The following is a 20,972-nucleotide window of genomic DNA, read 5'->3' on the forward strand; positions in this document are numbered from 1 at the left end:
GTGGTAGCAATTTTGTGAGAGTAGCAGTAGAGTTACCACAATCTTGTTACTGAGTGTGATCCTGATTCAGGGGGCGCAGTTCTGCCAAAGTGACAGTAATCTTGTATTAATCCTGAGTTAATAAGTGATATCCAGAGAAACTGCAGTCTGTCTTGTTAACGTGAAAACATACCTGCTTTAGTGCCCGAAGTTCTAGTTTAACTTTAGTACAGAAAACAAAGCGAACGCACTTTTTTGTCAGTGGCAGCAAACCCCCTTAGTTACTATAATTCTGCTTGAATGCAATCGTGTCAATGTCAGCGAACCTGCCTTAGTGTGTACAATCCTTCTTCAATGACTGCAACCACGTCCTGATTAGTGCATTCCTATGTTCGGAACCGCTATCTTGCTCCAGTGACAACAAACCTGCATTAAACACATTAGTGACAGCACCTGTGCCTGTCTGAGTAGAATACTGCTGCTGCCCGGGCGGGGTCTAATTACAACACCGCTGGCCAACTGCTGAGAGCAGCACTCAGGGAGAACCGACCCCCACCGCTGGAAATGCCAGGACAGCCCTCGATCCGCTCACAGGCTGCAGCACGAGGTTTCACCAGTCTCGAGCTGGCGAGAACGTGAGGAGAAGAGGTGGGGGCAGAGGCCAGCTGGGGCCGCCCTACCTCCACTCCCGCCCATGTGCCGCTCTCCGGCACCAACAGCAGCCGCACGGAGCCCTCCCCAGCCCTTCAGACTCACCGGGCTCTCTTGGGCGGGCTCCTCCGGGCGGCGGCCTCTCTGCTGGGCGGCGGCTCGGCGGCGGGTCTCCTCCTCATAATGAAGCACCGCCTTCTCCTTCCGCCGTCGTCCTCCCGAGTGGAGCCGCCAGGCTCCCGATCCACTTCTCCTCCGGGGCGCCGGGAGCCCCCAGCAGCGGCGACGCGACCTCTCCTCTTCCCCGGTCTCCCTCTGGGCACGGGAGACCGGCAACTCCCGCAAAGGCTTCCCCCAGGCAGGGGGAAGCGGAACAACACGTCCTCCCGGCCCCGCCCACAACCAGGCGGCGGGCCGGACCTCTGCTTCCGGGGAACAGCCAATGGCTGCGCGGCAACTCTCCCTGGGCCACCCAATGGCAGCGCGGCCCTCCTGACGAGCCCACTGGCTCTGGTCGCGCTGTCGAAGCCACGGCGGCGGTTTCAGCGATTGAAAGAATGGGGAAAGGGTTTCCCAATACTAAGGACTAGTGGACTCGCCATAAATCCTCATTAGTGCGCAAGAGGGCAAAGTGGTAGGATGCAGTAGTGCCGGCAATGCCGGACCAGACACGGGGGCGTTCCCGGCGTCCCGTGACGTCGGCAAAAGCCAAAGAATGTCGGGAACGCCCCCGTGTCTGGTCCGGCATTGACGGACAGGCCCCTCGTCCAATGGCAAGGCTCCGTTTACGGAGCCAGCCAATCAACGACGAGGGCCGAACCAAAGCACCCTACGGTTCTCAACAGGATTTCGCCTGCGCGGAAAAGCTGCGCAGAGCGCAGCTTCCGCTAGGCAAAACCTAAAAAGGGAGGGTTGCTGGGGAAAGACCCTGCTAAACAAGTATTCTTCAGTCTGTGCGAACAGGAAAATGGCACAAGAAATTCTTCTGCTGAGCAGCACTGTCAGGGAGCGGAAATGTAATTACGCTAATGGTAATTACATTTAGTTAATTGCACTGGCTAGACCAGACAGAGGTCTTCAAATCAACTTTCTCAGCAGGGAAGTCTGTGTTTGGCAAAGCACACCGACTTCCCTGCTACGGAAGTTGCTTTGAAATCAGAAGTATGGGCAATTTATTTAACCTAATGCAGTTAGCATTACGTTTGATACATTGTTAGGCCACTCACGGTCCTTCTAAAAGAAAACTGGGCTTTTTTTCTGCCTAAAGTGCAGCGATCTGCCAAAATGTAACTTTGCGAGCAGAAAAAAACTGGCATTTATTTAAAGCACTCAACCTTCTAGTCGAGTTTGCGCTATATTTTAAAAATGCAGTAAGAGGTAAAAACAAAGCCTTAACATAAAGGAAGACAAATAACCACTGACTGGCTGATTGTACAAAGTGAAACCAGAAAACCTGGATAAACCACGGTTTCCCACTTAAAATGAAAGATCTTAGGAAAATATTATATTTCACCCAAAAACTTTTTTCTTCATTATTGCACATGAAAGCACTTTCAAACATGTGAGTTCGGACTACAAGTTTTTATAAAACTATCACTTTTAATATGTACTTCTCAGTGCAGTTATATAATGTGCCATATTAATGTCAACACTTCCACTAGTTAAAGAAATACCTTTTTTTCAATTTTGAATAGACTTTAAAATACTTTAAGTGATGTATGTTGCATGATTTACATAGCTAATATTTTCATGGCTCGTCGTGGGCACAGGCTCTAAGATTTGAGCCACCCCCTTGACCCCGCATGCAGTGAGCTCCCTATAGGGCCCACTTGGTGCTCCCTTACTTTAGCATAACAGCAAGTTTTAAGCCGCTTTTGCTTTCCAGAGCCACACATAACACGTTTATTTTGTGCCATTATATTATTTTAGAAATACGCTGTACATGTTATTATTCAGTTCTTCTTGGGATTCATTCTGAACTTTCATACAAGGTTGAACATGGTGCCCTGTTTTGCTATGATTGGTCAACAACATCTCCTAATGTTTAAGCCCTACACAAAAGCACAGCTGCTGTTTTCCAACATGCCACAGTTTATGATATAAACCGAGACTTTCCTTAAGGTAAACAGGGAGGAGGATTCTTGTAGAGGGACAGGTCATGGAACAGGTGCCCAACCTTGTGTAACCTTTACACTTACAGTGCGGACCACCTAACTACAAAATACGAAGTATCGGGTATAGTTGTAATCCCAAAGATCATTAATATATATTCCTGTGCTCACGTAGTGAGGGTAGGCTTAGACAAATTTATCATTCGCCATGATAGGGCTTTTCATTGTATACAGTTTGCGTGTAATGTTGATTAGTTTGCTCAGTTGTATATGTTTTCTGACCTCAGCATAGTTGCTTCAATGTTAGAGCACAATAGTTTCAATAAATATTGTTAACTTTTCATGGCGTTTTTCTTTTTTTTTGTTTATTATGAACATGCATGAGTGAGAAGCGAAAAGTGATGATCTTTTTCCACGGTTCCCCAGGGGACTAGAGAGTTGTGTTCTAGGTTGCCAATTCACCTGTTACTCTGGGAAGGGCAGGTGGGGCACTGTGTGCTAGTCGGATTTAGGCCCGTAGGTACTGATTCCAGGCACAGTTCTGTATCCAAACAGAATCCCTGCAACAGGCTCTCCTGGTTAATTTGTTGACTTGCCCACTTCTACTCCTTTGCGCACTTCTCCACAGAATAGTAATTACAAGTGACATGCATGTGAACATTGATCGTGCACAGCTGCAGAGAGACAAGATTTGGATGAGCAGTCTGAACACGTGTGATGATCCAGTGACATGCTCTGTCAGAAACTCGTACTGACTTCACCCTCAACTCTAGGGTTCTCAATTGTGCCCCGTCATGAACAAACATTCACACCATGAATTCATCCATGCCACTCAGTTCATATTCTGTGCGAACAACATACATGTTGCATGGCTTCTCCCCCGCACTTGTAATGCTCTTCCATGTGTCCTTGATTTTATACTCTCTCGCCCACTACTTGTTGCTTTCCCAAATTTCTTGCTCCACTGCGCCACACCCGCTGTTTATTTCCCTAATTTTATTTAGTTTTTGAGGAATTGGTGAAGCAGGAAATTGCTATTGGCTCCTGCACCTTAAAAAATAACAGGTCTTTTGCGGTATTTATCGTTTCTTTTTAAATTTACCAATTCACCTCAGATTAGCAGATTAAAAAATGTCACCCACGTCATTTTGTAAGTGTGCATACATAATGATACGTGCAAGAATACACATCAGAACCCATGCACGCACCTACGAAATGATGCAGCAACTGCGGCTGCGCAATCACACCTTTTAATCTTTTTCTGTTTTATTTTTGCCTGTGCTCAGAGTATCTTGCCAATGCTATACAGCATTGTGAAAAAAGGTATTGGAAAAGCCTGTAGGTCCCAAAGGAAAGAATTATTGGCTTTACCAGTTCTGGGTTATTACTGCTGCCACTGATCATTGGGAGGACCCACCCCACTTAAATTCAGAAAAGTTGCTTTTTATTTTGTTCCATTTCAGGCAGATTTCAGTGAGGCTGTGGGAGCTCAGGAGGCTTCTGGGTGCCCAGTGAAACTCCAGGAAGTTATGGGAGATTCTGCTTCATACCAGGGAAACAATATGAAATCTAAGCCCTACTCTTTCTCCTCGTATGTCAGAAGAATAAGCTCGATCTACCATGGACTCTCACCGTTAGGACGGGTACTGCGCGTACGAGTCGCCATGCAACCCAACACCTTCACCTTTAGGGCAGCTCGAATGTTCCAGCTTTGGGGGGCAATCCGTAGGTAACGGCTCACAATTGGAGGTATAAAGTTGTTTGAAGTGGCTTGTTGGCTGTCCGTGTTTCCCTCAAAGACCTGCAAGTGGAGTGGGCATACATAGGAGGGCATTAGAGGTTTGGCTATGGCGACTTTTCAGACCGACCCAGGACTGTGGCACATTCTGGGAATCTAATCGTGCAGCTTTATCAATAGTAGAAAATTATTATAACAATACAAACAATTCTAAAACACCCTTTGGGACAAAGATTATGTTGCCCCTCAGGACTCAGCCTGTTCCTTTCTTGATGCCTACAGCTGTTGAGAGCCCCTAGCCTGTTGGAAAATTCCCAATTATCCAGTACATCCCCCTCTGGCATGAATACAACCGTATCACTTTGCCTTTCGCACAATTCACCGGTATTTGTAGATGTGAGATAAGTACATCCTTTCCCCATCACCCCTTTGCCCTGCCCAGGAGGCCCTCTATATATACAAAAGGAATAACCAGCTATGTTCTGACCATACCCTTGACGGACCCAGAGTGCGCCTACCTCAATAAAACTGGGCTACAGATGCTTATTGTACAACCATCTTGAAGCACCCAAAGTGCACCTAATACTTTACAACAAGAATAAAGTGTCCAGTTTCTCACCATCTTATTGAATTACCTACAATGCATGGTCCTCCAGATAAATTAGATTAATTGGCTATTAACCCACCATTACCTTGACTTACTCAGCATGCACCTGCCTCAGTAGGAATTGGATGAAATATCAAACCTCTTTCCCACCTTGAATCTTTTTCTCACACAGAATGCATCTGCCTTTGTACATATGGGGTATAGAGCCAATTTTATCACCATCCACCTAGATTTCACAGAATGCATCTGCCTTTGCAGAGATCTATGTTTAATTCCAGAGCACTCAATGCCCTGTCGGTTTCAGCTTACCTTCTCCTCAGTACCACTGCTCGGCTTGTACACTTTCCAGGTTTTTCCATCTCGGCTGGACAGAACTTTATAAGTCATAGTGTAGAAATTGTACCCACTGTCGTGTGAACCTCTGGTCACGATCCCTGGTAAAGAATAATAAAGAGGGGTAAATACAAGGAAGAACAGTGAGTGACAGTATTACAGTTTCAGAATACGATGTGTTCCCAACCCAGCAATGGATTCATTCAAGCAGAGCAACAGTCCAACTCCATTTGCCAAACAAATTGTATTGTAATTCCAATGATATTGTGCTTACTATCCCCGACAAGGCGCTGAAGCCCTTTTTCAGCTAGTAACACGTTACTATGGAGACCCCATGGATAGAAATTAGTACAGTGACGTATTAATATATATATTTGAGTAAAGCGAAGGAATGTGCTAGTCAGACGAGATCCCTCACATACATTATTCTATTATTCATGTGGCAAAAGTTTGCAGATTTTAGTATTGTGGTCTGGACCAGAGTCTGGTCTTGTGTTGAAGCTACGGTTCTTTATGGAGAGGAGTTAGATTAGAATTCTATTAAAGTTAGGGGTTACAGAATAAAGGTAGGAGGTAAGTGAGAGGATATTACCACATTGTGAAGCTAATATTCAAAATTAGCGCACATGATTTGGGAGATGTACAGATTAGTTAGATGATTTAGGGGAGATAAGTAGATTGGTTACTGATCAAAGAGGCAACATACATAAAGTCAAACAAACCTTTTTAACAAAAGATAATATATAGGATTGGAGCAGGTATGTTGACCATAAGGGTTAGAGGGCATAAGAGGGGAAGTAATCTGAAGGAAAAAGCATGTGGGGGGAGGAAGCTAGTAAAGAGGTATCTGGTGATTTCTTCATACAGGGTTGAAGGTGGTTTGTCAGCGTTGAGGGTTGATGTGCACCCTCGTGTGACATCCATGAGGTGTAGGGGCATCTCTACTTGTTAAGTCGAGGGTCAGCGCGAATACGCGGTCTACAAAAACTGTTGCATTCAATAAACAACTTTCATTGGTTCCCTCCTCCATTGCTCTTCTTTCCTGCCTCCTAAACCGTTGGCACAGCTATACATTACTTCCTCTCAAGGCTAAGGAGCACCGGCCAAGCACGGTCTCCTTACGCTTAGTTTCTTCATCTCTTGTTTTACAGACCTTTTTTTATGTTGCTTTAAGCCCATTGCTGCTTCTGCCCTTCAACCACCTTCTGACAGAAACGTATTTCACAGAGGTTGCAGTGTAAACTCCACGCTGCTGGACACCAGTTTGATTTAATTTGCCCATTCCATTTCTTTACATTTGAATTTTTTTTACATTGCTCCCTTCTGCCCGTTGCAGATTGTTCTCATTTGCCCAGGTGTAAGTTTTGCCCTTCACCAGTTGCAGTTTGTTTTGATTACCCGTCCCTCCTTGTACTCTCTAACTATTTTGGAACTGCAGTAATGGTGCAAGGGCTCGCTTCTCACAGGCAGAGCTATGGCTGTGACACTGACGCTCCTGTAGTCTGCAGCTCTCTCCACCAGATTACCGCCCGCTCTTCATTGCAGGCACCAGCTGCTTCGGTGACAGGGCTTCCTCCTACTCCCATGAAGCGGCTGCACCCTATGGGCGGCAACAACAGCCTGGCACCCGCACTGATGTGTTACCAGTTCCTCCACATTGAGTGAGTGTATTTAATAATGCTCTTGTTGCTTTCACCTTCCGCGTATCACAGTTTGTGTTTCAACTTGTTGCCTTCTGCCTGCTGTCACAGTTTGTTTTCATTGTGCCGCCCTTCCTTGCAGTCCCTTTAACTAGTGATGGTGTTGCTTAGTCCCAACTTTCACGTTATTGTCAAGGGGAAACAGCCATTACAACGCAACTTTCACAACGCACTACCATTACAAAGAAACTTTTACAACGCTGGATCCATTACAACGCATGCCATTACAACGCAGCTGCTGTTACAACGCATGCCATTACAATGCAAGTATGGGCAAGTATTTAATTTAATTGTAACCCCTACACCATCCAACACTTACCCTACTATTACACCCCACTGGAGTTAGAATAGTAATTTTAACCCCTACTCTATCCAACACTTACCCTACTATTACACCCCCCTGGAGTTAGAATAGTAAGTTTAACCCCTACACTATCCAACACTTACCCTACTATTACACCCCCCTGGAGTTAGAATAGTAATTGTAACCCCTACACTATCCAATATTTACTCTACTATTACATTCCTATTAATTAAAATAAAAAAAATACTTACCCATACTTACGTTGTAATGGCATGCGTTGTAATAGCAGCTGCGTTGTAATGGCATGCATTGTAATGGATCCTGCGTTGTAAAAGTTTCGTTGTAATGGTTTGCGTTGTGAATGTGTGCGTTGTAACGTCATACATTCTTGTCAAGCCTAGCTTGTTGGCAGACTTTATTTAGCCAGTCAGTCAGTCAGTCAAATTAACTTTATTCGATTTGTTAAAATCATACAAAGTACATAAAAACAGTATTATTTACAATTTAAAAAGGAATTAAACAATTTCATTTATGAGCAAGTTAATGAGACGAAAATCAGTACGTTAAAATATTTAAAAAACACATTATGTACATCAGATTTCCAAATTCATGCCCCTTCTGGCTCTGGTTGCTGCCACAAGGAAATTGGCCATGGCGAAAGTGATACAGATGTTACCCAGTGATTTTAAATATAACATGGCTGGTCTCACCTGGGAGAAGCCCGCTTCTCTTAAAACTGGTAGCAGGTATTTTTTCCTTTGGTCGGAGAAGAAATCGCAAAACATAACAAAATGTAAACTGTCCTGAACAGAAAAATTGTCACAAGTGCAGGGGGGAGCTAACTCAGGTTTCATCCAGGTATTAAAATGGCCCAAATAAAAATGGATAGTGTTAAATCTGAATTTTGTAAGCAAAAATCTATGAAACGGATTAGTGACGAAACATAAATAGGGTTCAATTGCAGGTGACTGGAGTGACAAATAATGCATTCGAACAGATGGTTTTGATAATTCGACTTCTTCTCGCAACATGTATGCCCTAGACATAAACTGTTTTTTTGTAAGACTCACATCCTGCTTTGTGATACACGAGGGGGAGGTGAATAAATCTGGACGTCCTAGTTCATTAAAAGATTTGTACAAATACGCCATCCATGGTATCTTGTGACTATACTCTAAACTCATCACATCCCTCATGATCGTGTGATTTAACAGTAGTTCAGGGTTTAACCAGGTCTTAAGCCAGTATATTAATGGGGCCAGTCTCAGTTTGTCCTGGATGTAATCCAAACCAAGTTCTGTATGAATGGAGAAAACCGGGGAGGATTGGGGGAGGGACAGGACTGAACGTAAAAAACTATTTTCGGCTACCTGGATTTCTTCTACTCGTGCATAACCCCATAGGGAGGCACCATACAAAGCCACGGGAAGGGATTTGCTGTTATAAACCTGGATGATGGCCTTCATGGGTCTATGTCCCAGCCTTTTAGCAAAACTTAAGATGGCCCTAGATGTTCTTGTAACCGCTAGGCTTTTTGCACGTATCTGTGGGCCCCAGGTACCCCTGCTATCAAAAAGCACTCCCAGGTATGGAAACACGGGAACTCCCGACACAATCTCCCCTTTACAAAAGAAGGTTTTAGTTCCTCTCTTGCCACTTTTCCCTTGTGTCCCTACAACCATGGTGTGCGATTTGGAGGCATTAACCTTCAGGTCCAACCGGTCCATAAAAGTCCCAAAAGCATCCAACAATTTTTGGAGACATACCCCTGTGCGTGCAATGAGTACAGCATCGTCCGCGTATAGGAGAGCAGGGATCTTAACTTCTCCTACACGCGGTACGTCACATGCTGCCTCGAGTAAATGCTTGCCTAGGTCATTTATATAGATAGTAAACAACAGGGGGGCCAATATGCATCCCTGCCTAACGCCCCGTAGAGATCTAAAACTTGACGTGCATCTTCCCTCTTTGGTTACTCTTACAGCAGCGAATAAATCCTGGTGCATAGAAGCTATAAAAGCCACCAAGTCGGCGTCAATTCCCATATTGGTTAGGATTTCCCAAAGTTTCGATCTGTTGACCAAGTCGAAGGCCGAGGAGAGGTCCATAAATGCTAAATACAAGGTCCCCTCCTTGGCCACCGTATACTTAGAAATCAGAAGGTGCAGGTTTGAGCACTGTTCTAGCGTGCCCCTTTTTTCCCTGAAGCCATACTGTATATCAGCCAGGCCACCTCAATCCTCCAGGCTGTCTCTTAATCTCACTAGAAGGACTCTGCCCAGGATCTTAATAGCAGAGTCCAGGAGAGAAATGGGCCGGTAGCACCCTGGGTCATCCCTTTTTAAATATAGGCACGATGGTGGACGTAGCCCATGTATTTGGGGGGGGGCGAGGTGTTTGCGGCTGTGAACACATTTGCCAGGATACCAGCCCAGAATTTGGGGGAGTGTAAATAAAAGTCAGCTGGTACCCCGTCTGGGCCGGGGGCTTTATTCTTTGTTGTGGCACAGATTGCTTTTTCCACTTCCCCGCTGTTGAATTGTATAGGTGTGGCCACAAAGCCTGCACAGTTTTGTGGCAGCGAACAGGCACCAGACTCACCATAAACAGAGCTGAAGTGGGCCAGCCACTTCTCGTCGGGTATTACACAATCGGTATCTAGATTTGGAGAATCTGAAAAATAAGGGTGATTTACTACAGCCCAGAATTGCCTGCTGTCTCTCAAGATGTTAATGTCGTTTAGTTGGTCCCATGCCTCCTGCTTGATGCTATCCCTTCTGGACTTTGTGGCGGACTTTGTGGCGACTTTATTTAGCCATTGAAGCTCATGTTCTGTTTCTGCTTCACTAAGGCTGCCAAATAATCTTCAGCTGCTGTCCTTACCACTTCCCCTTCTCCTCAGCCCATCTGGAAGTATTTACAGTCCTGTGTATTCTCACTGTCAAATGCTGCTCATTCACGCTCAATCACTACATACCCCTTTGCTGCGAAAAAACAAGGCTTGCTTGGACACGGTGCCTCAAGGCTGTGAACAATTTAGGCGCATAGCTCCTTTAACAACCGTCACCTTGCTTACCACTGGCAAGTTTTATTAAGTAACATATATGTAGCGCTTTCTGATCTTGACATGGTGCTGAAGCGCGTTGCCAGCGTACCACATTGTTACTTGCTTGCAGATTCTTTCATTCAAACAGTGAAGCACAATAAGTGCGATAGCCAGCAACCGTGGATACTATACTAAGCAAGTATATAATATAAACTATGGCAAAAGAGCTGCTTACACTTGGAAATAAATGTTTTTCACTTACACACCACATTGTGGGGTTCTTACAACAGAAACCTGATATTATTATGTAATGTTTACTGTAATGTTTCTACTTTGTACATGTTTGTTTCCTCGCTGTATTATGTCTGTGGGTCAAAATATGCCCCTCTCTTCTACAGGCACATTGTCATTTACAACACCAATAGCTCTAACTATCACAAATGCGTGACCTATTGCATTGCTTTTTTTCATTTTTTTTTTCTTTATGGTGAACAAGAGGGCAACATACTTGTCACAGTATTACATCAATCAAGAAATAAATAAAAAAATAAAGAACACATGACTCAAGAGCTTAGAACAAACAAACGTACGCCTTTTAGCAGAAAGGATCGCCAGAACATTACAATTATCGATGTCTCAAATAATAGTATTCAAAAAAATGGTTTCTAAAATGAAATGCCCCCATATTGCATCTAATTTCATCAGAGAGCGAATACCCCATGCCTTAGCAAAAGCTTTTTCCATTTCATACGTTTCCCTAACAAGCATCCACCAATCACTTATAGAAGGAGGTTTTGGACAAATCCCTACCTGGGCAATTACCAGCCTAGCGGCGACCAGTAACATTGAACATACATAACCACGGAGGTCTATGATTTGTGTGCTTGTAACCCATCATAATTTCTGTAACAGTAACAGGCGAGTCTATCTACAGTTTATGAGAGAATACTTGGCCTATCTTTTGACAGAGTGTCTCTAATTCCGGAAAAGTTGCAAACATATGCATTATACTAGCCGCGTACAAACCACATCTGGGACATTTTGTCCGATCACCACCTAGCCCAAGCGGAGTCCATTTAGCTATTTTTTCTGGCATATGGTACAGCAAGCATATAGTATGGAATTGCTGTAGCCGCAGACTCACAGAATATACTGAGTCATCTATAGTGCTTATTCCATAGTGCTAGATGTGATCCCCGTCCCCAGAACCGTACTCCAACGCTCTGCCAGTTTTTCATAATCACCTTGTCTGTAGTTATTAAAGCACTTGAACATATGGCTTATCATAGATTGTGTCTTCTCCCCATGCAAGCAGTCCCAAATCTCAGAACTAGATATTTTTGTCAGGGCTAGATATCTCACAAGGTCATCCCTAATCTGGAGATATTTGGAAAACGTATGATTAGGCAATTTATACTGAAGCTGCACATTCTCAAAGGAAACAAAGCCATTATATTTATAGAGATGCCCAAGACATGTGATCCCATAACTAGCACGACCTTTTGTATTGGAAATGCTTGTTCTTGTATTTGCTGTCTGTGGAGTAATCCAGATGTTAGTCTTTGAAGTAGCTCTCGTCTTTACATGGAGGTCTTGAGATCCGTCCCGGTTTTCCATGTTTTAGAAACAGGCTCTTTAACCTATGTCTGAGGTCCAGGTATTTTTTCAGGGACTAACATTTGCTGGGGAGAAGAATCCATAAAAATTGGTGGTATGATATCTAGTGAAGATGTTAGGAAGGCCAACTCTTACACATTCTTCTGAGCCTCAGGTGATTCTCACTGGCTCTTTTTTGGCCTGCAGTGACTTCTAGTTTGGCAGCCGTGCGGAGAAACTATTGCCGGCAATGTTTGATTGCTGGAATTATTACCCGGAGTGTTACCTTGGAGGCGGGGTCCCTAGGTTGAAAGTATTTGATTTTTTCTTAACAAATTCATTTTATCGCCCTGTGATGCACAGAGGTTTTAGCAAAGATCTTCTTGTGCCTGCCATCCAATGGAGCGATTTCAGAACCAGGGTGATACAAATTCGTATATTTACAAGTATAAGCAGTCTTGTTGCATGGTTCCGAATTCTTTGCAGCTTTCTCAATATTGATAGTGAGGTGCCATGTTATAGGCCTTTAGCACAATCTAATCCTGACAAAATGCGTGATGTTGTTGATTGAACCTTCTGTGGAACCTTCTAGGTGTGGAAAGATGTGTCACAATATTTTCATGCTGATTATTATTGACTATCGCTAGAGTAATGTGGTTTCTGTACAAACATTTTCTTTTCTTTGTTAGAGCGCAGTCTTATAAATTGAATTTGTATAATAGATGCATATGGCCCACACAAAAAAATAGATGCATATGGCCTTTGAAAGTATACAGCGAAAAAATGTGTTTGCCAGCACGTAATTCAGTACAGTGTGGGTGATAGGGTAATGTTTACCACTTGGTCTACATTGCATAGTGAATAAGATTTAATTTAGCCCGAGGCTACAAGGGCAGGCTGCAGGCCAGTTGAGTATGACCAGCTCTGTGATGTGAATAGATAAGGGGGGTCACTTGAAGTGGAAAAGAGACTGCACCAGAGTGACAACTGATTAGCTTGAAGGACCCTAATGAACAGAGTAGAAAGACTTTGCAAGAACCTGGATTTAAAGGATACATGGGCGTCTTTCACAAACCAGAGAAGTGCAAGCCAGGGAAAGGCTTACGACAGAGAGTAGCAATCAATCCAAAGCATCCACCACGGCCTGCACCTTCCCGACCAAAGCAGCGTGCACCAGGGCCACCTCGTCTGCAAGAGGTCCTACAAGTCTGCACAGTCCCCGGTGGTGGAGTGCGCCCCCAAGTACAGGGCAGTGGAAACGAACTAAGGATCTTCCTTCATCAACCCTTTCTGTTCATTAATCGTGCTTTGTACTGGCCATTGGTTGTGCGCTTTGGATGCGGCTTCAGTGCTATCAGTGCTCTGTAGTGTTCACAGGAATGACTGCCTCCCACAACACAGCAGAGCCTCCTTCTCACTTCTTGAGTTCCGCATGAAGCCAAACTCATGGCTTTTCATATAAGCACTGTGGGACCACACACCTTGCCCAAGCGCCTGGATACCCTCTCGGGTGATTAGTGCGCTATACAAATCAACATAACATAACAGTACCTTACCCAAGGGAGCACATGCACTGTGTACTTCGTTCAATCTTGTTGGGCACGCTTCCAGAGTACACTCTACGGGTGCTTTCACACCATGTTCCTCCTGGGCCTCAATGGTTAAATAGGCTGGTATTCACAGGTATTAAGTGCCAGAACTTCCAGATTTTCCACTTTGCAGTAGCGGAAGTTCCATTCAAACAAGGAGCCTACCGGTACTCAGACGGACAACATGGCTGGCCCAACCTAGACATGTTTACCAGTGCAGGACAGGTGCAGGTCTACTGCTGAGGAGCTTTAACGCTCGCTTAGCCTCTGCATAGCCTTACACAGATTTGCCGACGAACTCTCCAACAATGTTCAAATGAAATCCAGACTGCGAGGGGCTGGAGATGGCCAGCGTCACACTGGGATTAACAGTTTAGGGTTTAATTAGGTTGGGGCCAGTCTAGCACACTATCTGCCTCGTGCCAGGCTTTGTACCCTGACGAACAACTGACGAGTGTGCATCTCTGGTCACTACCTTCTCACCTGGACCCTGTCGCAAAGACAGCATGAGCAGGCACGACTCCAGGAGGCACAACAGAGTCATCCTTACCAGCCAGAGTGTATTTTTCATAAAATAGAAACATCATCTGTCAGCCAGAATGTACTTTTTCGTAAAATATGACCGTATCAAATGTATTGAATGTTGTGCTTTAGCGGCTCAGTGTAGAAGTCCATACATTAAGTGAGTGTGTGCGTTTGTGTCCAGTTCCCACTGCTAGGGAAAGGCTGACAGCGCCATTTGATGCGCATTGGAAACTGCTTTCATGTGTGAATGACCTGTAAACACAAAATGGACCCCCTACTACCTTATTTTTTTCACCAACTACCCAGAGGGCAACAAGTTTCCAGGGGCATCTACTTGCTCGGAGCCAGCAGCAAAACACGATATTTCAGTATATTTATTTTTGGGCCGCTGGCTCAGCCAGTGTGTGCAGAGAGGGGCGGACCTGAGGCATGTGAGGGGAGGAGGAGTGTTAGTGCACGCCCAGTGCTCATGTGAGTTTGAGAGGCCGTATCAGGCTGACCAACACTCACATGCGCTCTTAGGTTTCTCTAACCTGGCTGTATTGAACAGCCACGTTAGAGAAACCCCACAGACTCCCTGTTCTGCGCAGGGTGTCTTTCTAGCCTGTGCAGGCCAATCCTGATTGGGAACAAAATAGAAGGGGGTTCCCCATGGGTTAATCGGATAAAGGCAGGTAAGAAGGGGTTAGAACAACCCAAGAAAAATGAAGCATACCCTGCCACTTTGTATTGGTCCTGCAATAGGATCCCGACACGGTCGATCACACCATCTTGATCGACCGTGTCGCTCAGGCTGGCATCCGGGGCACGGCAGCCTGCTGGCTGAAGTCCTTCTTAGTAGATCGCTCTCAGGCAGTTCGCCTGGGCAATCTAGTTGGTTCCAAGCAAGCCATCACATGTGGTGTACCTCAGGGCTCGTCCCTGTCACCCCACCTGTTCAACCTCTACATCTCCCCTTTAATCCAGGCTCTCAGAGATAAACAGGTAACGGTGCTCAACTACGCGGACGACTTACAGCTCTTATTCACAATCGACAACTCAGATACTTCCATCTCCTTCTTTCAGTCAACAATGAGGTTCATCCAAGCTTGGATGAATAAAATCATTTGAAACTGAACCCGGGAAAAACCGAGCTGGTTTTGACTGGGGACAGCGTCAAACACTGGGGCCCACATTACTGGCCAACAGACATTGGTCAAGCTCCGATCCCCTCACCTTCGGCAAAAACGCTTGGCATCACCTTACATAGCAACCTCTCACTCGAAACGCAAGTAGGTCAGTTGGTATCCAAGTGTCTCTTCCAACTGAGAAAAATCCAGAAGGTCCGTCGCCTCCTGACCCGGGAAGCCCTGACACAGGTGGTGATCGCCACTGTGATCTCTCACATAGATTATGCTAACTCGATATATTTGGGCCTCCCCCAGTTCCTTCTGAAACGTCTCCAGATGGTGCAGAATCATGCAGCCAGACTGAGTTTGAGCCAGCCCAGATGGCAATCAGCCAGCCCCCTTTTGAAAACACTCCATTGGCTCCCGGTGGCCCAGCGCTGTACCTTTAAAGTCAGTTGCATGATCTTTAAAGCGCTCTACTGCAAAAGTCCTAAATTCATCACAGAACTTATCACATAGTATGCCCCGTCCCGAAGCCTATGCTCGGCTCATCAATGTCTCTTACAAACACCATCTTTTAAATGCAAACGCTCGGGCGGTAGCAGATTTGGCACTCTGGCTCCTCGCCTGTGGAATGCCCTTCCCCTTGAGATCCGGCTATGCCCTGATCTCATGTCATTTAGGAAATCCCTAAAGACCTGGCTTTACCAACAAGCATACCACTAACTCCGCAGGCTTCAAACTCTGACTGCCCTCTGTCTTCTACAGCGCCAGTAAACCAATCGGTGTCAGTGCGCTTTACAAACCATTGTTAACATAACATAACATAATACATATACACCGTAATTGACCAACACTCGTTCCAGGAAGGACGCCAGGATCCCTGGAACCGGAAAGGAACCAAAACCAAGGAACTTCGCCTCCCCTACTATATTGGGGACGAACTTGGCATCCCTAATAACGGGTGGGTCCCTCCCTAGATACATCGATAAAACTTGGGACGGCGGTTTATTGCGCCCCTATATCTCCTCGCCTACTGAGTCCTAGAAGAATTAAAACTACTTTCTTCTTGACAAACCACACTTAACAGACGCGTTCGTCATTTGTGGAACCCCGTAAGCTGTGCTCCACCCCCTACACGATCGCTGAGGGGACCCTCTATTAAAATAAACTTGATCGTGGACGTTTAGTGCTCTTTGGTGTGTTGTCCTTGACACCGGGATACCTCTTCGCCCGGACGAAGGTGCGGCCTGACCTGGCCATTCACCGAAACGCGCGTTGGCGTTATTTGTGTTTGAGGCAGAAATCTTTTTCCATCTTGGAGGGTCATTTTCCAACTTGACCTGCCCTACATCCTATTTCGTCAAATGAAGCAATCTCCATCTTGGTTTCATTTATAGGCACTGATGTACCCTGGTGTTGCTGTTTTTAAATGTATGAAAGATAGTATGAATGATGTGAAGTAAAAAGGATATGTCTGAGAATTGAGTGTTGATGAGGAGAGTGCGGTGTGTGCGGGACAATATCACTGTTTATAAAGTTATATAACTAGATATGCATTTTCGTATGAAATAATTCATGTAAAGCTTTCCACTGAGAAAAACAACATGTACTTGAAAAAAGACAAAAAATGAATAAATAAAATGATTTGAATATAACCTATATTGTTGGATGCTATTTTGGCTCGGAGTGTTGGTCAATTACGGTGTATATGTATTGGGGATCATATTGCAGGACCCATACAAAGTGGCAGGGTATGCTTCATTTTTCTTGTGTCAATCCTGATTGGGAGTCTGCGACGGGTCTGCAGTGTCTGCTGAGAAAAGGAAGTCCCAGCACCAAGGCGCAATGCGGGAAGCAGCCAGTAACAGATAAGTTAATCTTTTTTGTTAATGCTGTATTATTTTGCACCCTCCCTCCCAGCGCTCCGTCCCGCGCTCCTCTCCCTGCCGGCCACTTCTGCAAGTTTCTTTCCACCCAGGGTGTGATCAGGGCAATGGCGGCTGTGGGTGAGTGTGTGCGTTTGTGTCCAATTCACACCTCCATTAAAATGCTGCCAGCGTCTTGCACCACCATTGATTGCACATTCCCAGCTCTATAAGCCGTGCGTTAGCACTCCGCAGACAAACTATAAAGGTAAGGAAGAAGAGGCGACGCCGGGCGGGAAAGGTGGACGGTAGAATTGCTTGGTATTGGCCGGCAACTGAAAGTCCTGGCGCCATTACAACGGGGAAGAGCTTTCACACTAGAGACCATAATTCAATGACGCAGGAGTTGCCATCAGAGTGGTTGAATGACCATGAACCTTTTAAAGAAGCATCGAAAAGGAAAACAGCCGAACCAGGGAAAGTGAGAAGATGGTTGGGACTTGGAGTACTGCCCCGTGGAATACAACGTGACAGTGGCACCTTGGTAGGGTGACATCGAGTCTCTGATTTGCCAGGAATGTCCCTGTTTTTCACCAGCTGTCAGGGCAGACTTTGAGAAATTTAGCTCAAGTGCCGCTTTTTGGAGAGGGTCGACTTAAAACGGGGGGGAGGTGTTTTTTTATGTTTTACAAAGCAGGGAGATTTAGCAGTTGTACCAAGAAAGCAATTTGATTAAGAGGCAAGCTACTGGGTTTAAAAATTGCATCTTATGTATGTTCTTACTGCCTGTTTTGTATTTTTCTGCTGAGGAGCGCAGTCATTCTGTGCGCTCGCTTGACATAAAAGTTTAAAGTCCTTCTTCTATTTTTGTGAAATGTCCCGGGTTTTTTAGGTCTCGTCTAAGGCATCGTTTTAGCAATTCTTTGGCCGAGATATTAAGTAGGGGATCTCAGAAATGCTCCCAAAGGCGGATTGCCTTTAGTGCATGTGTGTGGGCTCGTGCACATCCCACATCATTTGCAGCCTCTGAGCCTCATGCTGGTTTGCTTGCAGCCAGCATCAGACTTCAAACACTTCAAAGGAATCTGCTCGGGCGCTCCTACTAACATAAATTAACAAGTCATTGTCACATAGCATCACAGGAAAGACCAGCAACGCCATATGGACAGCAGGCAGCCACAACACATCTTCCCTACTACTCTTAAAAAATACAAGCATTTGCAATGCAATAGGTCTCGCATTAGGAAAGTTTGAGCTATTGGTATTGTAAATGACACATTTTTTATTTATGTTTTGTTTTTGAAAATAGCAAAATTAATAGCTTTGTCATTTACAATGCCAATAGTTATAACTTTCGCAAATGTGACACCTATAGCATTTGTAATGCAATATGTGTTGTACTTACGTGACGTACTTGTATTAATATTACAAATAACAATGGCTTTTAATTTTTTAAAATAATTAATACTTAAATAAAAGTTATTGTAATTTATAATGGCAATAGCTTAAACTTTTGTAAATAACTTTTGTGAAGATTATGTTCAGTGTATTTTATTGTGACGAAAATCCAAGAACAGAAGTGAAATATTAACATCTTTTTGTTACATTTGTAATAAAGCTTGAAACATTGAGAGAGAACATATTTGAACCAGTTGTTGAATGGTTGCACAGATTGATGCTGTGGTGGCGCTGAGTGATGTTTTGCTGGCGAACGAGTGATGCTGTGGCGTTCAGTAATGTTGTGGTAGCGCATAGTGATGTTGTGGTGCCCCTAAGTGATGCTGTGGTGGTGCTGAGTGATGCTGTGTGCTATGCTTTGTTTTGTTTTGCTATCCTATGTTTTGTTTTGTTATGCTATGCTATGTTTTGCTATCCTATGTTTTGATTTGTTATGCTATGCTGTATTTTGTTATGCTATGCTATGTTTTGTTATGCTATGCTATGCTTTGCTATGCTATGCTTTGTTATACTATGCTATGTTTTGTTATGATATGCTATGTTTTGTTGTATTTGGTATGCTATGCTATGTTTTGCTATGCTATTATATGTTTGTTGTGTTTTGTTAAGCTATGCTATGTTTTGTTGTGTTTTGATATTTTGTTATGCTATGTGTCGTGTTTTGTTATGCTATGTTTTGTTATGTTATGCTATGTTTTGTTATGCTATGTTATGTTTTGCTATACTATGCTTTGTTTTGTTATACTATGCTATGTTTAGTTTTGCTATCCTATGCTTGTTTTGTTATGCTATGCTATGTTTTATTGTGTTTTGCTATGCTATGCTTTGTTATGCTATGCTATGTTTTGTTATGCTATGCTATGTTTTGTTGTGTTTTGTTATGCTATGTTTTGCTATGCTATGTTTTGTTATGTATGCTATGTTTTGGTGTGTACTGGTATGCTATGCTTTGTTGTGTTTTGCTATGTTTTGTTATGCTATGTTTTGTTATGCTATGTTTTGTTATGCTATGTTTTGTTATGCTATGTTTTGTTATGCTATGTTTTGTTATGCTATGTTTTGTTATTCTATGTTTTGTTATTCTATGTTTTGTTTTGTTTTGTTATGCTATGTTTTTTTATGTTATGCTATGTTTTGTTATGTTGTGTTTTGTTATGCTATGCTATGTTTTGTTATACTATGCTATGTTTTGCTATGCTTTGTTATGTTATGCTTTGTTTTGTTATGCTTTGTTTTGTTATACTATGTTTTGTTATGCTATGCTTTGTTGTGTTTTGTTATGCTATGCTATGCTTTGTTGTGTTTTGCTATGCTATGCTTTGTTTTGTTTTTCTATGCTATGTTTTGTTTTGTTATGCTATGCTATGCTTTGTTGTGTTTTGCTATGCTATGTTTTGTTTTGTTATGCTATGCTATGTTTTGTTGTGTTTTGTTATGCTATGCTATGTTTTGTTGTGTTTTGCTATGCTATGCTATGTTTTGTTGTGTTTTGCTATGCTATGCTTTGTTATGCTATGCTATGCTATGTTTTGTTATGCTATGCTATGTTTTGCTATGCTATGTTTTGGTGTGTATTGTTATGCTATGCTTTGTTGTGTTTTGCTATGTTTTGTTGCGCTATGTTTTGTTATGCTATGCTTTGTTATGTTATGCTATGTTTTGTTATGTTATGCTATGTTTTGTTCTGCTATGTTTTGTTGTGTTTTGTTATGCTATGTTTTGTTATACTCTGCTATGTTTTGTTTTGCTATGCTTTGTTATGCTTTGTTTTGTTATGCTATGTTTTGTTATGTTATGCTATGTTTTGTAATGTTATGCTATGTTTTGTTCTGCTATGTTTTGTTGTGTTTTGTTATGCTATGCTATGTTTTGTTATACTCTGCTATGTTTTGTTTTGCTGTGCTTTGTTTTGTTATGCTATGTTTTGTTATGCTATGCTATGTTTTGTGTTTTGTTATGCTATGCTATGCTTTGTTGTGTTTTGCTATGCTATGTTTTCTTATGCTATGTTTTGTTTTGCTATCCTATGCTTTGTTTTGTTATGCTATGCTATGTTTTGCTATCCTATGCTTCTTTTGTTATGCTATGCTGTGTTTTGTTATGCTATGCTGGTGAGGGTGTGTGAGGGTGAGGGGGTGTGAGGGTGATGGGGTGTGTGGGGGTGAGGGTGTGTGTGAGGGTGAGGGTGTGTGAGGGTGTATGGGGTTGTGAGGGCGTGGAGTTGTGAGGGTGTGGGGTTGTGAGGGTGTGGGGTTGTGAGGGTGTGTGAGAGGGTGTGTGTGAGGGTGAGGGGGTGTGAGGGTGAGTGAGGGTGAGAGGGTGTGTGAGGGTGAGGGTGAGTGAGGGTGAGAGGGTGTG

At 43.8% G+C, this 20,972-nt stretch overlaps 1 protein-coding gene across 1 annotated transcript in view; it reads right to left on the reverse strand.

Annotated features, from left to right (window-relative positions):
* LOC147733006 (discoidin, CUB and LCCL domain-containing protein 1-like) overlaps positions 1 to 20,972 on the reverse strand; it is a 250,679-nt gene that overhangs the window by 61,351 nt on the left and 168,356 nt on the right. The window contains exons 9-10 of the mRNA XM_086957563.1: positions 5,396 to 5,520; positions 4,374 to 4,542 (exon numbers count right to left, since the gene is read on the reverse strand). Coding sequence (XP_086813689.1) covers positions 4,374 to 4,542; positions 5,396 to 5,520 — 294 coding nt within the window. The remainder of the gene's footprint in view (positions 1 to 4,373; positions 4,543 to 5,395; positions 5,521 to 20,972) is intronic.

The sequence above is a fragment of the Lissotriton vulgaris genome, chromosome 2_1 (genome assembly GCF_964263255.1).
Source record: "Lissotriton vulgaris chromosome 2_1, aLisVul1.2, whole genome shotgun sequence".
Classification (NCBI taxonomy): Eukaryota; Metazoa; Chordata; class Amphibia; order Caudata; family Salamandridae; genus Lissotriton; species Lissotriton vulgaris.